General features: G+C 39.4%; 2 protein-coding genes across 2 annotated transcripts in view; both read left to right on the forward strand.

Moving 5' to 3' along the window:
* The first annotated feature begins 830 nt into the window (after positions 1-830).
* On the forward strand, positions 831-18,374 carry LOC107154591 (sodium-dependent glucose transporter 1-like). The gene is made up of 4 exons (XM_015500226.2): positions 831-1,099; positions 9,876-10,044; positions 11,691-11,807; positions 13,113-18,374. Exons 2-4 carry the CDS (start codon positions 9,879-9,881, stop codon positions 14,072-14,074), a joined length of 1,245 nt encoding a protein of 414 aa, XP_015355712.1. The 5' UTR covers positions 831-1,099; positions 9,876-9,878; the 3' UTR covers positions 14,075-18,374.
* LOC107154584 (sodium-dependent glucose transporter 1-like) overlaps positions 976-25,344 on the forward strand; it is a 42,981-nt gene continuing 18,612 nt past the window's right edge. The window contains exon 1 of the mRNA XM_048789483.1: positions 976-1,099. The gene's annotated coding sequence lies outside the window, so the exon portion shown is untranslated. The remainder of the gene's footprint in view (positions 1,100-25,344) is intronic.

Here is a 25,344-nt window from a genome sequence, read left to right on the forward strand (position 1 = left end):
AACATCTGCTGGTCTTGAACAAGAAATGTCTTCATTGTTTCCTGCTTCAACGATCCTCTCCCAAACTTGCTCATCACACCAGCATTTGGACCTCCTTGGTATTCTTGCTCCAGGTCTGCCTTTGGTGGGAGTACTTTTAATTTTTCCGGACTCTTTAATGCTCATACATTTGGTGTGTTCCATTTCACACGGAATGCTCCTAATTTTAGCAGCAGTGAGAAACTGGCATGCTCCCCTATTTACCAGATGTGTCACACACACTGCTTACTATTTGGCACTACGGACTTGTGTGCTTGGATGTGAAATCTTTTCACTTGCCTGGATGTGCACGTGCTGGACGTGGAGACGCTTTTGTCCCCCCAGGCCAGCCCGAGATCCGGGAGAAGAGCGCCCGCTGGCTGGCGGGCGCTCGGGTGGGCGCCAGCGAAGGCCGCGGCCAGGAGAGCTGAGGCGCGGGGACCGGCTCAGTCCCATCGCCGGGGAGCCTGGGAGCCTCAGAGCCGCGGGAGTCCCCAGGATCCGCATCTTCCCTCCGGATTCGTCTGTTCCGAGGCTGCAGTTTCAGCTCTCTCCGCCACGGGGCGCGGAGTGAGTTCAGCGAAGGCAGCAGCTGAAGCCGGTCGGGGATGACCCGTCTTCCAGGTAAACACGACACCTCGGGTCATGGCACGATCCGGGTTGGCTAGAAGCCTCGTTTCTGCCACTTGATCCGCCCAGAATTGTGCAAGATGGAGAGCCTAGGTTGGAACAGAGGCGCGTTCCAAAGTCCGACTTCCTCATACCTTAAATTGAGAAGGATCCTCGCGGGTGGGGGCCCAAGCAGGGACCTTCTGACCAGGAGGGACGACAGCGCAGAGCTCCAAGGATCCGCCACAAAGATCGGTGACAACGAGACCACGTCTCCGGAGCCGCCAAGCTGGAGCTGAGACAGGAGCTGCGTGGTGCCGGGGCTACGGCTGCGGGGCAGCGGCTCCTCCAGGCCGAGGGCCCCGCGAACGATGAAGTGGAGACGGTGGCGGTCCCCCGGCCAAGCGCCCAGGCCCCGAGCGTGCTGCGCTGGTTCACCACCGCGATCCTGTATGCGGCCTTCTTGGGCCTGGTGAGAGCTGGGGCCGCGACTTCCCATTTGAAGTTCCCTGCGTATTGTGTAACTCGGGGAACATTTGAGGGCACGGTTCTAACTTGTGGAAGGTTATTGTCAAATGGCGAAGTAGATTTTTCCTAACATGTTTTCAACCGCAGCAAATCTTCCTGGTCTCCTCGTTGCGATGGGAAGCCGCAAAAGGGATTGCACAGGTCTTTAGCCACTGGCATCCACATCTGGAATTATGACACAGAAAAACTGCTTTTCTGGGAGTTCCTGTCCTGATGGCTTGACCAAATTCAGCCAACCGCTTAGTTTTGCAGATAGGGAAGAGACCCAGGGAGGAAAATGACTTTCATGAACGCACAGCTGATTAAACGGCAGAGTTGGAAATATTGCTTACTCTGGCCTTAGTCGTATTTAAAATCAAGCTCTCAGATCCCTAAATGCTTTACTTAGAGCAAAGTGCAGGCTAGAAGCCCCTTTTGTTAAACTTCTGGGCTGCCCTTCATTCACCATTTTTTGGGAAACGTTCTTCTTATCCATCCTGGGGAAATAGAGGTTGAGCCCCCTGAGGAGAGCCACTTGCAGCATCTCAGTATCTTAGAGACACTGAGCCACAATTATGTGTTAGAGTTTTGTTTTGTTTTGTTTTTAATTGGGATTGTAGGGGTGGGATGTGAGATATCACTGCAGATGCTTGGTGAGCCCTCATTGTGTGCCCAGTCTTGCAAATCTTTTGAAGGCGTGAAGTAATTTGATTACAGCCAGTGATCTGGCTTTTCTCTATGTACTAGGTACTTGCTTTGCACTTGTGCTTACCTGGTTCTTAGTCTTGGACTGCTCCTTGCTCAGACAATGGGCACACTCTGAGTTTAGAGCAGAACAGTGCAATTAGAGTCAAGTATTCTTGAAATGTAGATAAATTAGAAAGATTTTTTTTTTTTTATTAACGGGTCCAAGGAATTTCTTCTGAAAGCTAACAGTTGTAAAAAAAAAGACAAGGTTAGACAATTTAATCAATTTAATTTTAGTTTCTTTGCATAGAGGAATGATTCAGAAACCTGGCAGCACCTGAACCAATAAAGGTTCAAAAAGCTCCACCCAGGAGGGTGGGCAGGCAGTATTTATTGACAGAACAAGAAAGTGACATATAGAAATAACTTGAATGATTACAGCTCATTTACCCTGGGTACACATTTCTGAGCTGTTTGCAGTATGTGACGCGATAACCCTTGACTGCTCAGCAACTTATTCCAAGAATATACTCTCAGGTGCAGTTTGATGACACATTAATGTATATTCAGGTTCCCCACATACACAGGCAGCTTTAGGCCCAACATGACAATTCTAACCTTCTGGTCAGCTACTCAATTTTGAGAAATTGACTGAAACCTTGAGCACTGACAGTATTTTCCGCCAACACAATTGACAAGTTTGGCATAATTATGGAATTCATAATATACACTGGCAAATAAGTTGGATGAGTATGCCTTCTTGGTGTTTTTCTTGCCAGTTTGATATACAAAGAATGGCTACATAGAAACATTTGTGACTCTTGAGGGGATACAATACATTAGAGAGACATGATTGCTATCAGGAGGATAATACCAAAAAACTAAAGTACATTCCTTAACCAAAATCAGAGACTCCAAAGGTCACATTATGAAGAGAATTCAATGAAATCCAGTTGGTCATAGTCTCTGGAACATGATGTTGATTAAGGAGCAATAAATGGGCTGATATATAGCGATATCTATTTTTGTAGTTGGCCTGGTACCAAAGTCATAGGGACCTGGAGACCAACTAAACATGAAGTTTGGAAAAACCTGGAACAGCCAAGCTTGCCATCCTCCATTCCATTCAAGTTGTCAGCAAGCCAACTGTTAGCAGCTCTCAAATGCATTGTGTTTCTTTCTCTGAGAAATTTTCTTAATGTATGCAACAGCAGTATGTAGAGAAGCAGCAGTATCATCAGCCAGACTGTGTGGGTGTGTGTGTGTGTGTGTGTGCATGCGTGCTGTGCATGGAACCCAGGGCCTCATGCATGCTAAACACATGCTCTAGCAACTGAGCTACACCACCAGCTGATTAGCCATCTTTTAAATTGCTCTTTTTGTATTTATGAATTCAAGGGAACATTAAGCATAACATCCAGTTTTGTTTAGCACTACATACAAGCCCGCTACATGAGCAGTGAGGACATCTAAAACCAAATGTTGTTTCACTAAACGTTGTTGTTGAACATTAATATTCTCAGACTAGTCAGTTTTTAATCCCCATGAGGTCTGATCAGCTACAAGATCCACTATTGCCCCAATTTACCAAGTTAGCTTCAAATTTCATATAATTGGTACCCACTCTTGCCCAAAGTAAAACCCCAAGAACCCTGCTAGAGACTTTCCTCAAAGGAAACTGACTTATTTTTATTTTCTCAAGGTTGGTACTAATTTTAGATATTGACCTCTTTGACCTCTGATTATGGGAGGTACCAGAACTCTCAGGGAAAACTCTTTTAAGTGTTTTTTGTTTTTTTTTTCTTTTTTTGCAGTGCTGGGGATAGAAACAATGGCCTCACACATAGTAGATAAGCACTCTACCACTGAGCTACATCCCCAGCCCAGGGAAAGCTCCTGAGAAGGCAGGAGTGAGCAGGTGAGAGAGCAAGATCTGAACCAGGGTAGATGCAGAACAGAGTAGACAGATTATCTACAGACCCCATAAAGTCCCTTACAAGCTGGAAAAGAGTGCCATCTAGTGGCTTTTGTGCAGAGGTCAGTTAAATTTATTCATCATAAATCTGCAGAGTTATGAACAAGGTCCAGTGGGAAACTTATTTTTTTGTGATTCTTTTATATCATGTTGGAAGGGTATATAATCTTGTTTATTGGAAAGGGACATTACTGGATTTAATGTGACATCATACAAGTATTTGTAGCTACTCAGGTAATCCTTGGATCTTGTGCATGCAATATCTGGAATCACAATTCACCTTTTGCAGACATTACTCAGCTTGTACCCACCTAGTTAATTCCCAGCTCTATAGACACACAACTTTTAAAAAGATTTTTTATAGTTGTAGATGGACAACATTCTTTTATTTTATTTGTTTATTTTTATGTGGTGCTAAAGATCAAACCCAGAGCCTCACACATGCTAGGCAAGCACTCTGCCACTGAGCCACAGCCCTAGTCCAGAGACACATAACTTTTGCAGATATCACTTACAGGTTTTCTATATTTGGAAGTGATTAGGTTATTAATTGGTAATATCAGGGTCCTATTTCAAGCAAATATAGGAAAGCAAGGAACAGTCATGTTTAGAATATCAAGAAGCACTTCCACTCTTCCTTTGGGGTTTCAAGGTAAGTCACTGGGAACATGGGGCAACATTGGCATAAGTGGAATTATTTTCTGACTTGGGGGCACCAGCCCACAATCCAAATAATTTCTCTGATTTTTTGCCAGAGCATTAGCCTTTGCTAAAGCCATCCACAGATTCGGGTCCCATGTATTTTTCTGTAAGCAAAGGGATGGGATTAGTTCAGACGGTAATGGAGGTGAAAAGGGGAAAAAAATACATATATATATAAGGCTTTCAGGATGGTGGATCCCTGATTTTGGGAAAGCTGTCCACATATAGGATGCTCTCAGCTTCTGGGGAGAAACTTTCCTGCTCAGCTTTACCTTAAGGTCCCCAGCAGGTGTATACTACGAGGAATCTATAAGGGCCCCTTTTAGTTGAGAGAGGTAGATTCAAGATTCATGGCCTTGAAATTTTGCTGCAGAGAGAACCTGACATGGTCCCTTCCAACAGAGACAAGCACAGTAAATTTCTGGTATCGTTTCCAAAAGACCCACTCTCTAAGTTTTAGATCATGAAAGTGTTGGTTGTCATCAGTTGGTGGGACATAAAGAGTATTTTTACTTGGTGGGAAATATGCTTTAATATAATGCATTAAAGCCTCGCCCTATTGAGTCGCATCAGTTTAGAGAGCGGAGATACAATTATTGGGGGCATAGGTCTTCCAATAACTATTTCACAAGGAGTCAATCTTCTCACCAGAGGGAGTAAATCTGACTGCCATCAGCTGGTAATACCTTTGATTAAAGGCACTTGAGTTTGTCACAGTTAACTTGATACCATTGTGTTTGTAGTACCCCCCTTTTTTAAACTTTTTTTTTGGTACTAGGGATTGAACCTAAGGACATTTTTACCACTGAGCCATATCCCCAGCCCTTTTTAGTTTTTATTTTGAGGCAGGGCTTGCTAAGTTGCTTAGGGCCTCATTAAATTGCTGAGTCTAGCTTTGAACTTGGATCTTCCTGCCTCAGCCCGAGCCACTGGGATTATAGGTTGTGAGCCAATGTAACTGGCACAGTTTTTTGTTTTGTTTTGTTTTGTTTTTGTTTTTGTTTTTGTTTTGCAGTGATACAAGTACCTCTTTTGCTGGAGATTTTACTCCAGGAATGCCCCATATGGAAAACACATTTCCGTAGCTACTGTTATGGTCTAAGTCTTTCTGTGTGGGAAAGTTTCTATACAACCAGAAAATGTGTACTGAAGGTGGCAAGTGAATGAAATTCATCTTCAGGTGTTCAAATCATCCAGCAGCTGCTGGAGACCTATCTTTTGAGTTTTTTTTTTTTTTCATTGTCAACAGAATTTTGTTTCTGGCAAACTGAATATTGATTATAAGCTTATCATCCAATTGTAAAGTTACCCCTTTGATGTTTTTTCCCGATTTGAATCATTTTCTCTGTTCTATGATGAGTCTTAAGAGTACAGAGCTTTTAATCATGGAAGCTGTGAAGCCTCAGTGAGGGCAAGGCAGTCATCCAAGTTCTCCATAGCATATGCGACTTATATCTTCTTTTTTTTTTTTCAACTGGGGATTGAACCGAGAGGTACTGTACCACTGAACTACATACCCACCCCTTTTATCTTTTATTTGGAGATAGGGTCTTGCTAATTTCCCAGGCTGACCTCAAACTTGTAATCCTGCTTCTGCCTTCCAAGTAGCTGGAATTATAGCCATGCTCCACTCACTGGGTAATATGGTTAAATGAATGACTGTTGTATAAAGCTGACTAAACATCAGCTTGATGTTTATAAGCCATTCAGTTTCTTCATTACAGTTCTTAGAATTCTTACTTCCTCCAGTGGAATTGTTATCAAAAACATGTATATGACAGTCCTTTTCTTGAATGTCCTTCAACATCAAATTGAAAAGGGCCCAGAAACATGCCAGATTAAACAATTAACTGTTTGTGAATGAAAAAGTTTTAAATAGCCATGATTATTACAATAGTGACACATTGATAAGAAAAATTTGTTTACAATATTTTTTTAAAAATATTTTTTAGTTGCCAATGGATTTTTTACTTTGTTTATTAATACATTATTTTTAATGACACTGAGTCTTGCTATGTTGTCCATGCTGTCCCAAACTCTCGTGATTCTCCTGCCTTGGCCTTCAGAGTGGCTGGGACCACAGGTGCATTCCATAATTATGACTGATGGTATAATACTAGGACTATTTCTAGGAACTTCATAAGTTTCTGAAACATATTAATAACATCTCCTTACAAATATAACTCAAATAAATTTTAGCATTACTTACTAGGTGACAATGCTTCACTTATAATTTAATGCATCAAATAAGCCAAATTAGTTTATATCTCTTTTTGTAAAGAAAGCTGTCCTTTTGGCAGCTCCAAGGGCTGGGAAAAACCTCAAACCTAATTCAAGATCAATAAAAAGACAATTTAGAATTATTTTAGAAAGTTCAAGAAAAACATGAAAGATTTAAGGCATTTCATCAAAATTAAACCACAAGTCATTTTATACTGTAGTCATTAATTTAACCAAAGAGATGCTAACACTTCAAAGGTACATACCAAAAATAACATAATTTTAGTTAACTCTTTTAAGAGAGAGGGCTAGGATTCTGTGAGTGATCAAAAACTTGTAAAGACAACATGAAGCACAGGAATCTTGGTAAGATTCAATTGTCGTTTTCTAGGCCACAACCTCAAACGTGGTTAATAACTGACCGAAACTCTAGGAAAACTTTGTTGTTTTAACAGAGAGAACCAAAATCTTGGTTTGCCATGTACTTTAAACTTTATTTATTTATTTATTTTAGTTGTAGATGGACACAATCCCTTTCATTTTATTTATTTATTTTTATGTGGTGCTGAGGATCAAACCCAGGGTCTCACACGTGCTAGGCAAGCACTCTACTACTGAGCTATTACCCCAGCCCATGCTATATACTTTAGATATTAATGCTCCATTTTCAGTAAAACTTCTAAGTAATTTCCTTCTAATCATAACCACTTTGGTCACATGCAAAATTCTTTTCACAAGATTTATCTTCCACAAACCTACAACTTCCTTATCCATTCAGTTTTTGTCTTGTAGTTTTCATCTTATAATTTTAGAGCAAGTCATTCTACTTTATGACAAAAATTATTTTTCCTCTCAATAAAACAAAATATCTTCATACTACAGCTTTTCCTTACCAAAAAAAAAGCATATTTTATCTCCTATACAATTGCAAACAGGGTTTCCCCCTTCTTATTTGTATGAATTTTAGTTTCCTATATTAATTGGAATTCTTAACCTTTAGTGACCTTAATTTGCAGTGAACACGAGGAAGCAAGCCATTGTGAATGGCACACCATCCATGTGTAGACTGGCAAATCTATGAATCATGACTTCTAGAAGCATGTGTTCTCTCAAAGTATAACTTGTCAGTGTGGCACAGAACATGTTTACTAACAATTCCAAATATCTTCAGTCTCTCTGTCACAAGAAACTGTACAGGAGGCAAACTTTTAGTGCTACTCCCTTAGGTTTTGTTAGTTTTTTGCTAGCCTTAACAATTAAATTATTATTTATAAAGATTCCCCTCAGCCCCAGCTTTCCAATCTTGATAATAAGAATTGGCTCAGGAAGAATATCTTTTACCTGGGTGTCTTATCTTACAGATATTTATTTCATTTATTTTTTAACAACTATGTTTTAGTTCTTTATAAAAATGAGATGTTAAACAGTTAACCATGATAAATTATTTTTCTTGCTAACAAATTTTGTGCTATAGGGATAACATAAGGTTGATGCATCCTATTGATTTTTTAGTGTTTTGAATTCTTTCTTATGACTCTCTCAAGTGAAAAATTTCATCTAGGTAGAAACTTTCCCAATGTGGCCACTATAACTCTATGATGTTCTTAGTAAATTTCACTCATTTTATCCAAAAATACACAGCTGTGAGCCCATATTTTTTTTTAAATAAAGTTAGTGGGTATCCCAGGAAGTGGACTCCTTGACTCCTGGAATCCCAGACTCTTTAGAATTGGAGAAACCCATTTTCAGAAGGTAACTACTGGAAGCCTCTAACTGGATATAGTCCAGTGAATTATCAGATTCAATGTGGCCATGGACTCTAGTCCATTAAAAAAAAAAAGCTCAAATATAGTTAGAAAGCTTTTTACTCAAATTATTGGAGCTCAACTTGAAAAGAAAACTTGCTAGTGACCTCAGTCACTCAATGAAATCAATGGGTACAAGAGACCTTTAATTGTAAATTTCTTTGACTCTCAGTGTTCCTGGAGGTTACTGGAATATTTCATATTCCACATCTGATGCCTACCAGTTAAAAGAAAAATTTATACAAATTAAATTTCACAGAGTTTATTTGAACAATGACAATATTCATAAACTGGGCAGCAATGTGAGCAATAAAAGGTTGAGACAATATCAACCAGCAATGTGGGCAGACAGTATTTATAGTAAGAAAAAGGAAGTTATACTATACAAGTTGTAGTTTTGCATTTGCCTCATTTGGGCAATCTGAGCAGTGTACAGCCTATGATTGGCTGATATAATTGGTCAAAATGTGGGCATTAGTTATAAGAATGTACTCTTAGATTATAGTTTTTTTGACATATTAGGCTACAATCTGTAACACATGGTGGCTGGTTTATGTCAAATTTAATTTTTCATAATATATTGTTTTTGAGTAAAAGTTTATTATTAAAACAATTCTGTTATTAGTATGTAAAAATTTCTCAGAAAGCTTGACAGGGTATATTCCTCATGGCTGGGGATTTCTTTGAAGAAAATTATAGATTAAAAAATATATTAGTTATCCTCTGCTAATTGTCTGTCATTGAGTGGAGGGCCCCTATATGCACTGTAAATATTGCTATTTTAACAATATCAAAAATAGAATGTTTTTATAATTTGAATTTTTAACATCTAAACTTGCATGTTGGTGCATGTAGTATATTTTAAAACATAGACAATTGTTTCAAGAATAGATTTCATCTTACATTTTATCCCTTTCTTTCTTCCATCCTTCCTTCCTTCCTTACCTCCTTCCCTCGCAGTGCTAGAGATCAAATCCTGGGCTTTGTGCATGCTCAGCAAGCACTCTACCACTGAGTTCATCATCCCTAGATCCTATTAACTCTTAATACACAATAGTCTTTTAGGGCATTATTCAAATAGGAAACATTGCAATAACAACAACAAAAAAACAAACAAACAAAAAAAACCCAAAGAGTTACAGACTTTTTTAAATTGAGAGTTTTGAAAAGAAAATATAGTAGCTATCTATCACTCTAATAAGATTATATTGTCATTGTACATTTTTTCCCTACTGTGGACTTTCAAGTAGTTTTCTGTATTGCATTGTATCCTCCTCCCCACTTTTAAATTCATACAAATTAAAAACATATTTTCTTTGTAAGGAAAAACTGATTGTCTTTATAAATTTCAGGGAATGACTATTGCTATACTGGGACCCACGTTTCAAGATTTGGCAAGAAATGTGAACCGAAATATCAGCAGTCTTTCTGAAATATTTGTGGGTCGTGCTTTTGGATATTTGAGTGGCTCTGTGGTTGGTGGCATTCTTTTTGACTGTATGAATCATTTTTTACTTTTGGGTAAGTAGACACCGATTTTCATTTCTTTGTGATTTTCAAAGAATATTCAACTTGCCTTTAAGTATGAAAACGGTAGCCTGCAGAGAGGTTGACAACCGAAATGGGTGGTGTTTTGGTGTCCTCCATGGAAGCTGGGTTCCCATGGTCCTGCTCTGACCTTGGCAGTTCAGGGGAATCTGTGCTGGGCCCTCTGGAAACTCAGATCAGCCCCCAGGTGTGTGTGTGTGTGTGTGTGTGTGTGTGTGTGTGTGTGTGTGTGTATGTGTGTGTGTGTTAGCAATGCTTAGACTTCCTGACCTTGACTGCAATTTAGGCATCCCTCCAGGGTCACCCAATGATTGTCCAAAAGGCTCTGCTCATCAGGGTGTAGGGCAGCTCTCCCAGGGCCACAGAGCTCAGAAGGGGCTCCTGGAATCTGCCCTGGCTCTATGGAGTCTGGGTTGGAAGTGAAGGGGCAGGAGATGGAGAATGAACTGAGGTAGGCTACGTTTTTGTCGCTACTGCCCCATGTCAGTGATGACCCCAGACTGTCCTTCCTCACCAGGAAATAGATGGCAAAGCTTTAATATACTCTGCTTTAAATAATATTTAAAGAAAATTTATTATGATAAGGCTCTTTTGGAAGCAAGGAGAATAATTTATTACAGATGAATAAATAAATAATTTCTCTTATTTCCAAAGTGGTGGGTATGTGCGCACACACTTAATTGTTTTTGATTCTTTGTGGTCCTGGGGAGTGAACCCAGTGCCTCTCAAATGCCATGTATGCATTCCACCAGTAACCTATATGCCAGCCCAAATATATATGTCTTGTATTTCCTTCCCTACTCCCTAAACTAATTTATTTAAAGTTTTTTTTACAAGTTACTATACTGATTACATTTCTTTTTTTGTTTGTTTGTTTTTGGTACCAGGAACTGAACCCAGGGGCACTTAACCACTGAGCCACATCCCTAGCCCCTGTTTATATTTAATTAGAGACAGGTCTTACTGAGTTACTTAAGGGCTTGCTAAATTGCTGAGGCTGGCTTTGAACTCACTACCCTCCTGCTCAGTTTCCTTTCACTGGTATTACAGTCATGCACCACCGCACACAAGTCTGATTGCATTTTTTTTTTGCCTTTTAAATTTGTTACCTCCTATTTCAAACTCCCTTTCAGTTCTTCAGTGTGAAACATTTAAGAACTCTGCATGACTTCTGTGTGTGTGTGTGTTTAATTAGAGTATTATAGTCAAACACGGTAATTGAGTTCATTTTTCCAAAATCATACATGCATAGAATTTGATTTATTCTATTTCAGTTCCCATTTTCCCCTTCCTTCCTCTATTCTCCTTCCTCTACTCTTCTGACCTTCCTTTTACTCATATTGTTTTTTCTATGTATACATAAAGGTGTATATTTATATACGCAGGTAATGTGATTTTTATTAAATTCATTCTGCTTTTCCTCCCCCTTTCTGTCCCTTCTCCGTTTTCAATCTCCTTCCTCTACTTCACTGATCTTCCCTGTATCTTTTTTGGTATCAGATCCCCCACCCTTTTCACCCTTATTTTGCTCTAGCTTCCACATATGAAAGAAAATATTTAACCCTTGAGTTTCTAATGGCTCCTATTTTTTGTAGCTGACTTTATTACTTTCTCTTCAGGGATGTCACTGGTGGCCACCACAGTGGGTCTTTATATTATTCCTTTTTGCAAGACGGCCGTGTTACTGATTGTCATGATGTCTGTTTTCGGCGTCTCATTTGGCATGCTGGATACAGGTTAGTGAGGCCTTCAGTATCATCTCTGGGATTGGGACACTACTGCTAGGAGGAGTAGAGCAGATAGTATTAAACTGTCCCTTGAAATGCTCTTGAAACGACACGGACTTACTGAGTGAACTGTGGGTTCTCCCCATCAGAACCACCCTTTCTCTTCTTTCCAGTTAGGGCTCAGATTTTTGAGCAGCCAACTCTAAAGTGAAACATAAAGAATTTTGTTTTATGAGAGATTGTTGAATTATAGTATCCAAACAGGGAAGAAACCCCTCCTACGGCTAATTGCATTAAAGGTGAGGAGGTTTTCATGTCATGATGAAATATGACCATTTTAGCATAAGAGGAATTGATGGTTAATAGGATAAAACATGTGGAACCATTATTAGACTGAAGAAGCACCAAGGCAACCTCCAATTTAAAATGCACCCTGGCTTTTGAGCACAGAGAAACCTGTAGCATGTGCCATTTTTCTTATTTTTCCTTCCTGTGACTTTTCTCAGAAGTCCCCGTTCTCTCACAGTAAAGCTTTTGCATCTGTAATTATGTCTTTGAAAACCTGCTAAATAACATACAGGATACTTATTTAGCATCAAATCCAACTTTCTATGCCTCCCTTCCCTGCTTTAGTATTATTGATTGAATGTGTAAATGTTTTATTCTTCAGGCTTTGGTTGTAAAATTACAATATAGAATCATATTTTTATTGAAAATATCTGATTAAAAAAAAAAAAAGACAGCCGAAGACTTGATGCTTCCGGCCTTTCACCTTGCAGGTGTTCAGACAGGGTGAGTGCAGATGCTGAAAGTTTTCTTGTTCCCTGTAATGGGCACACCAGAGTTCTGGAGTATTCCATTCCTCATTTGCCTCTGGTTAATAGGTTAATAATGTTCTTGAGGTGGCTACCAATTCCAAGAAAAGAAAGCTTCAGTAATTTGACTAATATATGATAAGATTTGCCTAATATATATATGTTTATACTACTTAGAAATACAAGGGATATAACTATTACTTCCCAATATGGTGTTAGCACTGTTTTATAAAAACTCTTTACTCATGTTCCGGGCAATGAGATGAAGTGGTTTACCAGTTTGTAGAATTCCAAGTATGCAGATGACAGTTATAAGCTCTCTGGTGGTAGTGGGTGAGAGTTCCTTAACCAGAGATCTGACTCAGGTGCAATATTTGATGATAACTTTGTTACAATATGCATGCCATGAAATACAGATTCATCCTCAAATAGTAATGACCTATTTTTTAATGGGGTAATTGTGTTTAACATAAATCATTTACCCATCTTTGGTTGGCAGGTGGTAATGTCCTCATCTTGGATATTTGGGGGCATGAAGGAGCCCCACACATGCAGGCCTTACACTTCAGTTTTGCCTTGGGTGCCTTTCTGGCTCCAATTCTGGCTAAATTGGCACTGGATACCCCAGTGTCTGCTGAAAACCACACAGAGTCTGCCTTTCAGCCTCCAGCCACCAACGGATCATCTGAAGCTGACTCAGCGCCTCTGTTTGGATTGCCTGATGACATGAATCTATTCTGGGCTTATGCTTTTATCGGCACTTATATTTTCATAGTGTCTGTCTTCCTGTTTGCTCTGTTTTTCAAGAAAAGCTCAAGGCAGGAAAAATCAAAACCATCTGCTCAGGGATATCGAAGAGCTGAATATCACAAGACCCTTCTCTGCCTCCTTTTCTTGTTCTTCTTTTTTTATGTTGGAGCAGAGGTAACATATGGCTCTTACGTTTTCTCCTTTGCCACCACTCATGCTGGCATGGAAGAACATGAAGCAGCTGGGTTGAACTCCATCTTCTGGGGGACCTTTGCAGCCTTTAGGGGTCTGGCGATCTTCTTTGCTGCCTGTCTACAGCCGGGCACCATGATTGTGTTGAGCAACATTGGCAGCCTGGTTTCATCTTTATTTCTGGTGCTTTTCAACAAGAGTCCACTCTGTCTCTGGATTGCCACTTCGGTGTATGGGGCCTCAATGGCAACCACGTTTCCCAGTGGTGTTTCCTGGATTGAGCAGTACACGACCATAAGTGGGAAATCTGCAGCCTTTTTTGTAATTGGTGGTGCCCTGGGAGAGATGGCTATTCCTGCAGTAATTGGAATTGTTCAGGGACAATACCCAGATTTGCCCATAGTTCTGTACACCTGTTTGGGGTCAGCAATATCCACTGCTGTTATATTTCCTGTGCTGTATAAATTAGCTACCTTGCCTCTGGATCACCAGCGAAAAGCAAACAGAAACAGTGAGTAGCTAAAAGCTTTGCCCTTTATTTCTGGGATATGAGGAAGCAAATGAAGGGGATGTCAGCAAAATGGAATGAAATAGATTCTGAAGCCGTGGAAAAGAATGATACAATGAGGCATATTGTCATAGAGATATCTAAAAATAGTTTAATGGAGCCCACAGCTGAAAACTCTGACTCCTCTCAAATAAGGTAATGTTTGACTCTTCTTCAGTTAATATTGGTGATTCCCCTATGAAGCATATTGTCCAAAAACTGGACAAAAGAGACTAATGCTAAGAGAAGATGGACAATTTACTGACTTCCTTGAATAATCTCCAGTTCTAAAGAAGGCAGAGCAGCATTAGAAGCTCTGGGCATGCTTTGGGCATCAAAGTTTCCAGATCCATTTATAGCAAATGCTAAAAGGTGTTGAAATAGTATCTTCATTCCCAGACTGTTTCACAAACTGTCATTTAACATTGTGACAAATTTTCATTGATGGTTTTTTGAAGATTCTATTTTATAATCAATGCCTTTGATTCAATGATGTATAGTAATTCATTCAATTATGGATATTATACTATATTCACTGATGTCTTAAAAGTTATTTTATAAGCTAATTTAGTCTCTAGTGATGTACAAATGGGATTTGGAGATACTATGTTCTGATATTAGAAGCTATTTGAGTTAGTATATTAATAGCAGAGGCGTAGATAGGTCTTTTGAGGCCCCTGGCCTACCTCAGTAACAGAGGCTGGGTCTAGGTCTTTCTGTTTCAAGACTTGACTCTCACTGGGTTTGGCTGATAATCTCATATTAAGTACTGTGAACCAGGCTAGAAGTTCAGGGTTTGGAATTCTTGTGTCACCCACCCAGGGCTGATCCTCCCTGAGTTTGAAATACCTAGGAAACCAAAGTAAAGAAAGATGAGGTGACTTGGTGGCCCAGGCATCAGGGATGAAAAAGGGAACTTCATATAAGTAGGGCCAAACTGCTGTGGCTATCCTTCAATAAATGACTAGAATTGATGAGAGATTTTGTTTACCTTTCCCAAGTTTTTATGCTGAGTGACCTCAAATTTTTACTGGGATACAGTATGTTTGCTATCTATTATCTAATTTCTATAAATTTGCTTTTGAAAAAAAATTTTGGTTTGTCTTACTGACATATGCCACATTTTTTGGCCCCTGCCCATTTGCTTTGCCTACCCATCACATTATTTAGGTTTCTGTTAAGAACCTAACAATGTGGAGAGGGCTGGTGGAGAAATTAACAAAAGAGAGACTGTTTCTCTTTCTATACTGTACTTTTTCCTTAGCCAAAGCTTGAAATTACCTCTGCTCCCTTTACTGCTCTTCCTTGGGCTGTTGGGCCTTAGGCAGCAGCAGTGGTCTGTCTGTAGGGAGGCTCCTTACTTCAGGGATTCCACTATCAGCTTCTACTTCTAGAGAGTAGGAGATAGAGCCGTGCTGGGCTCAGGGGTGCACGCCTGTAATCCCAGCAGCTTGGGAGGCTGAAGCAGAAGGATCACAAGTTCAAAGCCAGTCTCAGCAACTTATTGAGACCCTGTCTCAAAATAAAAAAACTAAAAAGGGCTGGGGATGTGTCTGAGTGGCTAAGCACTCCTAGGTTCAATCCCCAGTACCATTCAAAAAAAAAAAAAGAAAAGAAAGACAGAAAAATAAAAAAGAGTACACTTGGAACATCATGCAAATTCCGTAAATTAAAAATGGAATGGCTTTTGTGTTATGTTTGCAACACTCCTAGATGAGGCTCTATTGCTGGCCCATGGACCACACGTGAGTCAGGAAGGACCACATTTTAGGGAGTTTGAACACTTTGCTGTTTATGGAAATTTTGTCTATCTTGTTTTAAATCTGATTTTATTTTGTCCTTAGGAGTTTGTAATCCCTGTGTACCCTCTATACATACGTAAGACCCACTACACCCCCACACAACCCTCTATACACACAAAAAAAACAATTATCTTTAGTCTTCTCCCTTTATCTCATTGACTGTTGATGATTCATTCCACATATTTGTGGAGTACCTCCTATTTTGCCATCTGTGTGAGAAAGGTCAGGTTGACACTAGTGAAAGATCAGAGGTTCCTGCCCCCATGGAACTTTCTCTCTAATGTACAATCCAGCAGAAGTTTCTGGGATGATGGACAAGGTCTATATCTGCATTTCCCAGTAATAGTACTGGTGACATTGGGGTGAATTTAGCTTGCAAAATATTGTATGATACCAAATGCATTTTTAATCTAACTTAAATTTAAGTACTAGAGGCCTAATGTGAGAAATAAGGCACCAAATAATTCATCACAGAGGGTGTTTCCAGGAAGGATTTGTTTGCTGTTGTCTTAGAAATTAACAAGTACACAGGATAAGAAAGGCTGTGTAGATACCTTGTTAAATGGAATAATGTAAATTGTCATGGCCTTTCAGAATGCTCTGATCTTAATAAATCAGGATAGTAGACAATGGTACTTAGTGGCTCCCAAATAGAAGGTTTGTACCTCACTTATGTGTCAAAGAAGCCAGCAGGCTGGTGACTTTGGTAGTCAGGAAGAAGATTTATGCTCCTTTCCCTAAATGTACTTTGATCAGTGGGCATTCGAGCTAGATTGAATTGGAGTTTGATTTTTCTTTTTCTTTTCTTTCTTTCTTTTTTTTTTTTTTTGAGTCAAGTTCTTACCATGTTGTTCAGGGTTGCATCAAACTCCTAGGTTCAAGTGATCCTCTGACTCAGCCTCCCAAGTAGCTGGGAATACAGACAGGCTCAAAGTGTGCAACTTTTGGTTGGATTTTTATATTTGTGTTTGTTTGTTACACAGGATTGAACTCAGGGGCACTCAACCACTGAGATACATTCCCAGCGCTATTATGTATTTTATTTTGAGATAGGAGCTCCTGAATTGCTTAGCACCTTGCTTTTGCTGAGGCTGGCTTTGAATTTGAGATTCTCCTGCTTCAGCCTCTGGAACCCCTGGGATTATAGGCATGTACCACCGCATCCAGCTGTGTAGTTCCATAGTTAATGATTTAAAATTTTATATGTTGAAAGTTTATGATCAAAAGAATTTTTATTTTCCCACATTTGTTCAGCAGTTATTTTAATTCTCCTATCCTCTATTTCTTCTTTGTTTCTTTCAAAGATGATAGGTTTCTGCACTGAATGCCAATTCTTATATATTTTCTTGTTTTCCATTTGATTTAGGGGTTTTGTTTTGTTTGCAGTACTAGGGATTGAACCCAGGACCTCGAATGTTCCAGGCAAGCCTCTACCACTAAGCTACACTCCCAGATTTTGGTTTAGGTTTTTAATTTCAAAATGAATTCAGTATCTGGTCCTAAATTTATTGCAGTTTGCCTTTGATACATTTGGTTATGGGTTACTGGGTGGGCTGGAGAAAGGTTTTGAAATTATCTGATGACATGAGTAGCACAGGAGACTGGGCCTTTTAGCTTTTGAACAACTCGTATGATTTTACAAAACATGTGTTTTTGATAATGTGTGATGTATAAAATGCAAATCTTACTATATTATCCATTTTCAAGTGTGCAGCCTAGTGGCAGGAAGAAAATTCACATTGTTGTGCAACCATCACCACTATCCATCCACAGAAATCTTTTCATCTTGCAAAAGTGAAACTCTGTACCCATCAAGTAATAACTCCCTGTTCTACTCACCCACCAGCCTCTAGCAGTGACCATTCTCCTGTTTTTGATTTGCCTACTGAAAGTACCTCATACAAGAGAAATCATACATTTGTCCTTCCATTACTAGCTTCTCTGACTTAGCACAATGTCTTCAAAGTTCATCAGTGTTGGAGCACATGTCAGGACTTCTTTCCCCCTTCAGCCTGAATAATATTCCATTGTGTGTATGTTCCACATTGTGTTTATCCATTCATCTGTGCAGGGATATTTGGGTGCTTCTATTTTTGGCTATTGTGCATAATGTTACTATAAATGTGAATACATAAATTTCTAGACTCTATTTTCAATCCTTTTAGGGTATATACCTCTAAGTGGATTAGGTGGTAATTTTATTTTGAATATTTTGAGGTGTTTTTATTGTTTTGCTTCATTAGTTTTGGTTAATCCTAATCCAAGACACCAACTATAAGAAGCACATAGGAAAACACATGCTTGTTTATAGCTTCAAACCATAGAAGAACTTTTGGCCTATTATAATCAGCTCAGCATCACTCATGTAGTGGGGAATGAACTCAAAGAACGGTTATGTCAGGCATATCTACCTCATGCTTTTGCTATCTCTCCTTCCATTTTTGTTCCATATTTGAGCAAGTGTTTGAGATCTTACCATGTGCGAGGCACCACAGACTAAGTATGAATGAACTTCCTCTCTTGTCTAATCCCTATCATGTGATTTGGGGTTTAGATCACAATTTTCTGCTAACTGAATTGTCTTGTGCCCCTTTGTTTACAAACATGCAGATCCCTCTGACTGTCTGGTAGCAGATAGTCTGTGCTCAGGAAACCATGGGTTAGGCTGCTCTCACCACAGCTCTGCCCCTCCCAGGGACTATTTCCTCCTCCTTCACTTTGTGGGTCATCCTCTGAATATTTCTGGTCCAGAATCAGAAGGAATTTGTCTGACCTGAGTAGATGTCATTGTCTTTATAGGCCTAGCCCTAGAATTTCCTGGTCAGCCTAAGGATGGGTTGATCTTGGCTTGATGCCACTGCTTTCTTGACTGACTGTCCACCTCTATATTCCATTCTGAATACAAGGAACATTAGAAACTAAAGGGATGATCCGTTCTCTATCATGATAGGACTCAGCTCAGTGACTCTTGCTAATGGGTTCCTAAGTGGGACTGGTAGGCCCTAGAAGCGATGAACTGGTTCCTCTTTTCAATTGGAATGAACAAACAAAATCAAAGCAAATTGCAGATTTTTGTTAGTGGTTAGTGAACTATGATCTTTATCAAGGAAAATAAGCACTGTCCTAAAGGGATATCATTTATACTTGAGTGAACTGTGAGTGGGAGATAACTGTTAAAACACCAATCCCTAAGGATCAAGAAGTTTCCAAGAAATATGAATTATAGTGGATGGGGTAGAGAGAGAAGATGGGAGGGGAGGGAGGGGGGATGGTAGAGGATAGGAAAGGTAGCAGAATACAACAGTTACTAATAGGGCATTATGTAAAAATGTGGATGTGTAACCGATGTGATTCTGCAATCTGTATTTGGGGTAAAATTGGGAGTTCATAACCAACTTGAATCTAATGTATGAAATATGATATGTCAAGAGCTTTATAATGTTTTTCAACAACCAATAAAAAAAATTAAAAAAAAAAAAAGAAGTTTCCAAATTCATACAGTTCAGTCCCTTAACAGATAGTGTCTCAGCATTTTCCATTTTGGAAACCAGGGCCCTGTGGACAAAATAGGAGAAGACAGGTGGGATTCTTGTTTCGTGGAACTTATGTTTTACTATTTCAAGTAAGGTTTCTGGACACCAATTCTATTAGCTGAAGATCCAGTAAAGCTTATTGCAATTGTTTTCACACAGTTCTGGTAAAGCAACTTAGCTGAGTTCTCTGTCCCTGGTATGTGTTTGTGTTTGTACATTTCCAGTATTTTTATATCTTTGGGAAGTCCTACTTGATTTGGAGTTTGGTAAAAATACTTCGCACAGTGCAGGTGAGATTAATATAGTCAAGCCTGCCTAAGAAGTCTGAAACCAATGTTGGGATTTGCTAAGTGCACAAAGAAGACATTTATGGTTGAGCTGGATTAGGGTTTTAGCTCCCAACACCCTGGGTAACTGAGCAGCTTCTCAGTCTCAGCTGTTTTCCTGATCCCTTGCAGAAAATTTTACCTCTAGGAGAAGAATACCCTGATCTGATCCAAACACCCTTTGCCTTGTTGAAGAATGACTCCAAGACTGAGCATTTCAGAAAGGAAATACTCACCTGCAAAGGAAGCAAGGGAAGTCTTGACTTGCTAAATAAAAAATAACAGTTTTTGAAAGAAAAAATTAAAAAACTGCCAAGGTTTTGAAGCGTGCATTAGTGTGTTCATGATGGAAAAACAGAAGAGCCTTGCATGGTTATGTTCATGAAAGTCACAAAAAACCTTTGGGCATGTTACAGCAAAAATCCATGGTGGAAAATTGCTTTGGCAGAGAGTACAGGTTTATGGCAAACATCCAAGGATATCTATATGTATCTCAGTATAAAGATATATATTTATATCTCAGTATATATATAATCAGAACCAGTTAGATGACACTATCATTTTGGTCTTATCTCTGGGTTGAAAGTTTTTTTCCTTTCCTGGACTGTGATATGTCAAGTGCTTACTGATACGAAGCAGAGCAAAGTGACATTATGCTTCTGCAACCCTCCAGAATCCATAAACCCCAAGAGGAAAAATTATCCAAGGGAAAAGCATGATTGCAGAGTGTATTTTTGTTCCTAAGTCCAAGTGATAAGCCTTTGATCCAGTGTTTTGCTCTGGCAAAAGGTTAGGTCTAAGTCAATACTTTTGTTTGAAATCCTTCCTAAAACACCCATCCCCCACCGGCTGGTTGCCTTTCTAGGTAGTTTTCACTCATCAATTTTGATTGCAGTGAGGGGCTGGAAAAGATAGGGGTGATCTTGTAGAATCACATGGCAGTGTCTTAACACTGCCAATGCCCAGCACTTTTACTTAAGTAGCAATTTAATTGGACTTCAGTAGAGTCTGAGTACTGATATTCTAAATGTTCTCCTGTAAGTGTAATGCTCAGCCAAGGTTGAGAACCACTGCCTTTGATAATGCAGAGAAGTGGAAACTCTGCTCATCAGAGGGATTTTTAAAGACTGATTTATAACACGGTCAAGTCATTTTTTGTTTGTTTGATTTACAATGCCTATTTATTTCTATGTGGTGCTGAGGATTGAATCCAGTGCCTCACCAGTGCTAGGCAACTGCTCTGCCACTGAGTTATAGTCCAGCCCAAGTCATGCTTTTTTGATTGACACTGCGCTTTGATGAACAAGCAGAGAGGAAAAAAAAAAATCTGTTTTCTATTACTTCTGCTACTGCTTGATCTAAAGGAATAGTCAATACTTTTGTTTGAAGTCCTTCCGAAAACACGCATCTCCAACCTGCTGGTTGCCTTCCTAGGTAGTTTTCAATAATCAATTTTGATTATTGAAGGGGCTGGAAAAGATAGGAGCAATCTTGTAGATTTATTATATCTCTGTATAAACGTATTTATTATTTATATGGCTTTGTACAAAAATTTTTTGAGTAAAGTATTGTTATAAATAAATAATGATGTTGGTGTAAATAAAATTAATGTGTCAGTTGTTTTTTTGAAATTTAAAATTAAGCTTGGCATCTCCTCTTCAGAAATTGGTTATTTACATATTTTAGATTTTAAGTGTCCCCCTACCCAAATATGTGATGCTTATATTGGGTTCCTGAAATGAAAGTAGTCTTTTTACTTCACATAGATATTTTGGAAATGATATGTAACATCTCTGACTTTCAGCTTCAATTATAATGTTTATGATCAAATTCTTAAACTTACCAATCCACTGAAAAAGCTGTTAATAGCTGAATATTTTAGTTTTTATTTTACTTGAATAAAATTTCCTAATGGGGATGATTACAGATATCTCAGTACCAGACTGGGATCCATTTTCTAAATGGCAAATCAGGAGAAACTGGGATCCTTCCTCTTTTTTTCCCTTCACTAGAAGGTCCAGCAGCTGAAAGCCTGCTGCCAGGATTCTTAAAATAAGAATAGTGATGAAGTAGTTCAGTGCTTCTCACCTTGAGCACGATTCAGAATACAACCATCTCCTCTGCCCTCTTCTTCCTTTATGAGTTTTGGAAAATAAAATGTTTTTTAAAGTGGGAAAGCTGAAGCTGAGAGAAAACCAATGGCCACACTTTTCTTGTCTTACATAAGCAGTTACAGGAAGTGATACTTCAAGTGTCCTTGAGTGCCACCATCTCTGCTTTAAGTGACCTGAGTTTACAGCTGTGTACTCTGCTCAGGGCAGGGACCCTCTTTGCCTCCTGCCAGGGCCTCTGGGCAAAGCTTGGCCTTTTCTGGCTCCTCCTAGAAAGCCTTGGCACTGGGCAGGAGAGAGGAGGATTTCACACTCTTAAGTATAATGAAGTGTGTGTTATACAAGGGTCCCCAGGCTTTGCATGAGAAAGTGAGTTCAGTTTATCATCACACTCCTACTTAAAGTAGTTTTCATGAATTATTTGATTGGACATGGGGGTGGACCTAGTGGTCAAGTTCTGACCTTACCACTCACTGCCAGAGGCTTCGTGGGGCCAAAACTTGGTACTGTAGCTATTGTCACAAGCATAGACTTAAGTTCTGGCTGGGGTCCCTCTACTACCTCCCTCTGGAAAGAATAATGATGTGGGGATGGTGTCTTTCTATTTTCTCATTATAACAGTAGTTAATTAAAAAAAAAACCTGTTTTTATTTGGATATTATCTCTAGGGCATCATCCCTAGTTTCCTGTGAACCAATTTTTTGACTTACCCATGGTAGTTTCAGTTATCATTGGGGACTGAAAAAAGAACTATAGTTTGGGGTAAGAGGAAGGAGTGTTGAAATCATGTGTTAGCTGGAATCAGCTTCATGATAATATTAACTCTGCACACACTTGTAACACCATCTAGGTATCTTTCATCATCTCTTTAAACCCTCAAGCACCAATGAGGCAGGTGGCTTTATTCTTATTTTATAGAGAAGATACAGGTTTAGATGCTTTGACCTCCAGAGTCCTACATTCAATGGAAATTGAACTCCAATTCAAAAGAGGCCCATGTGCTTTTCACTTAAGCTATCCTAATTCTTTTTTTTTTAAAGAGAGAGAGAGAATTTTTAATATTTATTTTTTAGTTTTCAGCGGACACAATCTTTGTTTGCATGTGGTGCTGAGGATCGAACCCGGGCCGAATGCATGCCAGGCGAGCGCGCTACCGCTTGAGCCACATCCTCAGCCCTATCCTAATTCTTTATAGAAAGCCGCCATATGTAAACCAACCTCCTAACTAAGGTGGGTAATTCACCCCGTCTTTTTGTTTTTGTTTTTGTTTTTTTAGAGAGAGAGAGAGAATTTTTTTAATATTTATTTTTTAGTTTTCGGTGGACAAAACATTTTTATTTTTTTTTTATTATTTTTTTTATTATTTTTTTTTATGTGGTGCTGAGGATCAAACCCAGTGCCCTGCGAATGCCAAGCGAGCGTGCTACCCCTTGAGCCACATCCCCAGCCCTCACCCCCTCGTTTACAGTTGGTCCATTGTTAACTGGCTTCAAACCCCATCTGTCTACACAATTGCTCAAGCTCTAGTAACAACTCTGGGTGCTAGACCTGGAGGGACTTTCAATTTTAATTGTTAATCCTTTAATTCCTTTAATTGATATATCAGTACTTTGATTGCCCTCCACATGCCCAGATTACTGTTCACGCTGGCAAATGTTGGGGAGCAAATGAGACATGATCTCTGACCTCGTGATTTCAGAGTCTGAGGGCAACAACCAATCAGAACACAGTAGCCAATCAGAAGGGGCTCCATATGCCTGAGCAGGTATGATAAGAAAATCTCTCTCCTAACCTTCTCAGAAAAATAATTTTTAAAGGACCCAACCACTCTTGTTCCTGCTTCTTTTTTCAGCATATTTCTGCATATAAAGACAAGCACCTCTGCTCAGTTCATCCAAATACCCATTCTATCTGATAGAATGTTGTCCAATTCTAGAATCCAAAATAAAAGCTAGTTAAATTTAAATGAGTAAATAGATCTTAATTAAGTCAATTTATCTAGAAAGAAGGAAGCATCAAGGCAGGATCTCCGATTCCTCTAGAGATGGCCAGGTGCGTGGTAGTGGCCACATGGAATAAATGCCACAGAAGTGGGCCGGGTTTATGAAGGATAGTAGCATGAGTTGTCTTAGTAGATAAAGATTAAATATTGTGAAGCTTGATATTCTGAAAAAAATTACTTTGGCTTATATTAGATCTCATTGTGTCAACCGAAGTGAATTACTCCAGTCCAAACTCCTTTGTACAGTTTTACAATGTTCACCTAACCTTTGTCTCCCACATCACTTTCTATTCTCTTTCTCTCTTCCTCTCTTTTGGGTGCTGGGGATTGAACCCAGGAACTCTCTACCACTGAGAGTTTGATTTGAGATCCTCCGGCCTCAGGCTACCCAGTAGCTGAGATTACATGTGTGTGACACCATGCCCAGATTCTGTGACACCATGCCCAGATTCTGTTCTCTCTTTTCTATAGCTTTTGTTTTTACCACTCCAAACTTTTCTCAAAAATACCATTTCAAACATCCAAAACTAAAATAGATTATGTTGCATCCTCTATTTTCTTCATATTACTAGCTCAATTATTTAAACACCATAACTTTCATGTCATGGTTTGTTTAATACTAGATCACCCTAGTAATCTATGACCTGTATGACAGTAAGAACTGTGTCTCTTCTACGTGCACATAGAATTTAGCAGAACCTGCCTTATAAACATTCCATGCCCTTAAATTTCTCTGTACATTTGCACTACATTTCTTTTATTTGACACCACTTTTCCCATAGCAAATTCTACTTATTCTTCAAATATCTAGATGAGATGTCATCTTCTCTGTGACACATTCTACAACTCCTCAAGTGGAATTAGTTCCTCCCTCCCCCATGGTCCCATAGCCTTTTGCTCATATTGTTTTCCTTCGACTGTAGCTGGAATCCTACCTACATGTATGGTTTCAACTAAACAGAAGATAGATCTCAAAGCACTACCTCTCTTCTGATTGACTGACTTAATTTCTGAAGTTTTGTTTTCTATCATTATATTTGTGTCCCAGAGGACCCCACTAAAATTTTCAAGATTTAGACTTTGGAATCAATCAGAAAGCTTTTGTACTAGCTTAAGCAAGAAATGAGGAGAAAAAGAACTAAGGTAGCAGGAATGGGGAGTTGGAATGAGATTGAAGAGCCATTTCTTAGATTAAACAGAAGCATTTAATGACGGAAAGGATGAAGTTGGGAAGCTGAATTGCAAAGAATGATGAGGCTGAGGTTCCTATTGGGAGCCACAGTGAGTGAGAGAGGGAGAGAGGGAGGGAGGGAGGGAGAGGGAAAGGGAGGGAGGAAGGGAGAGAGAGAGGGAGGGAGAGGGAAAAAGGGAAGGAGAGAGAGAGAGGGAGAGAGAAGGAGAGAGAGAAGGAGGGAGAGAGGGAGGGGAGGAGAGAGAAGGAATTGCATGGAAATGGAGGAGACCCTCA

This window comes from Marmota marmota, unplaced genomic scaffold (assembly GCF_001458135.2).
Source record: "Marmota marmota marmota unplaced genomic scaffold, marMar, whole genome shotgun sequence".
NCBI classification, from domain to species: Eukaryota; Metazoa; Chordata; class Mammalia; order Rodentia; family Sciuridae; genus Marmota; species Marmota marmota.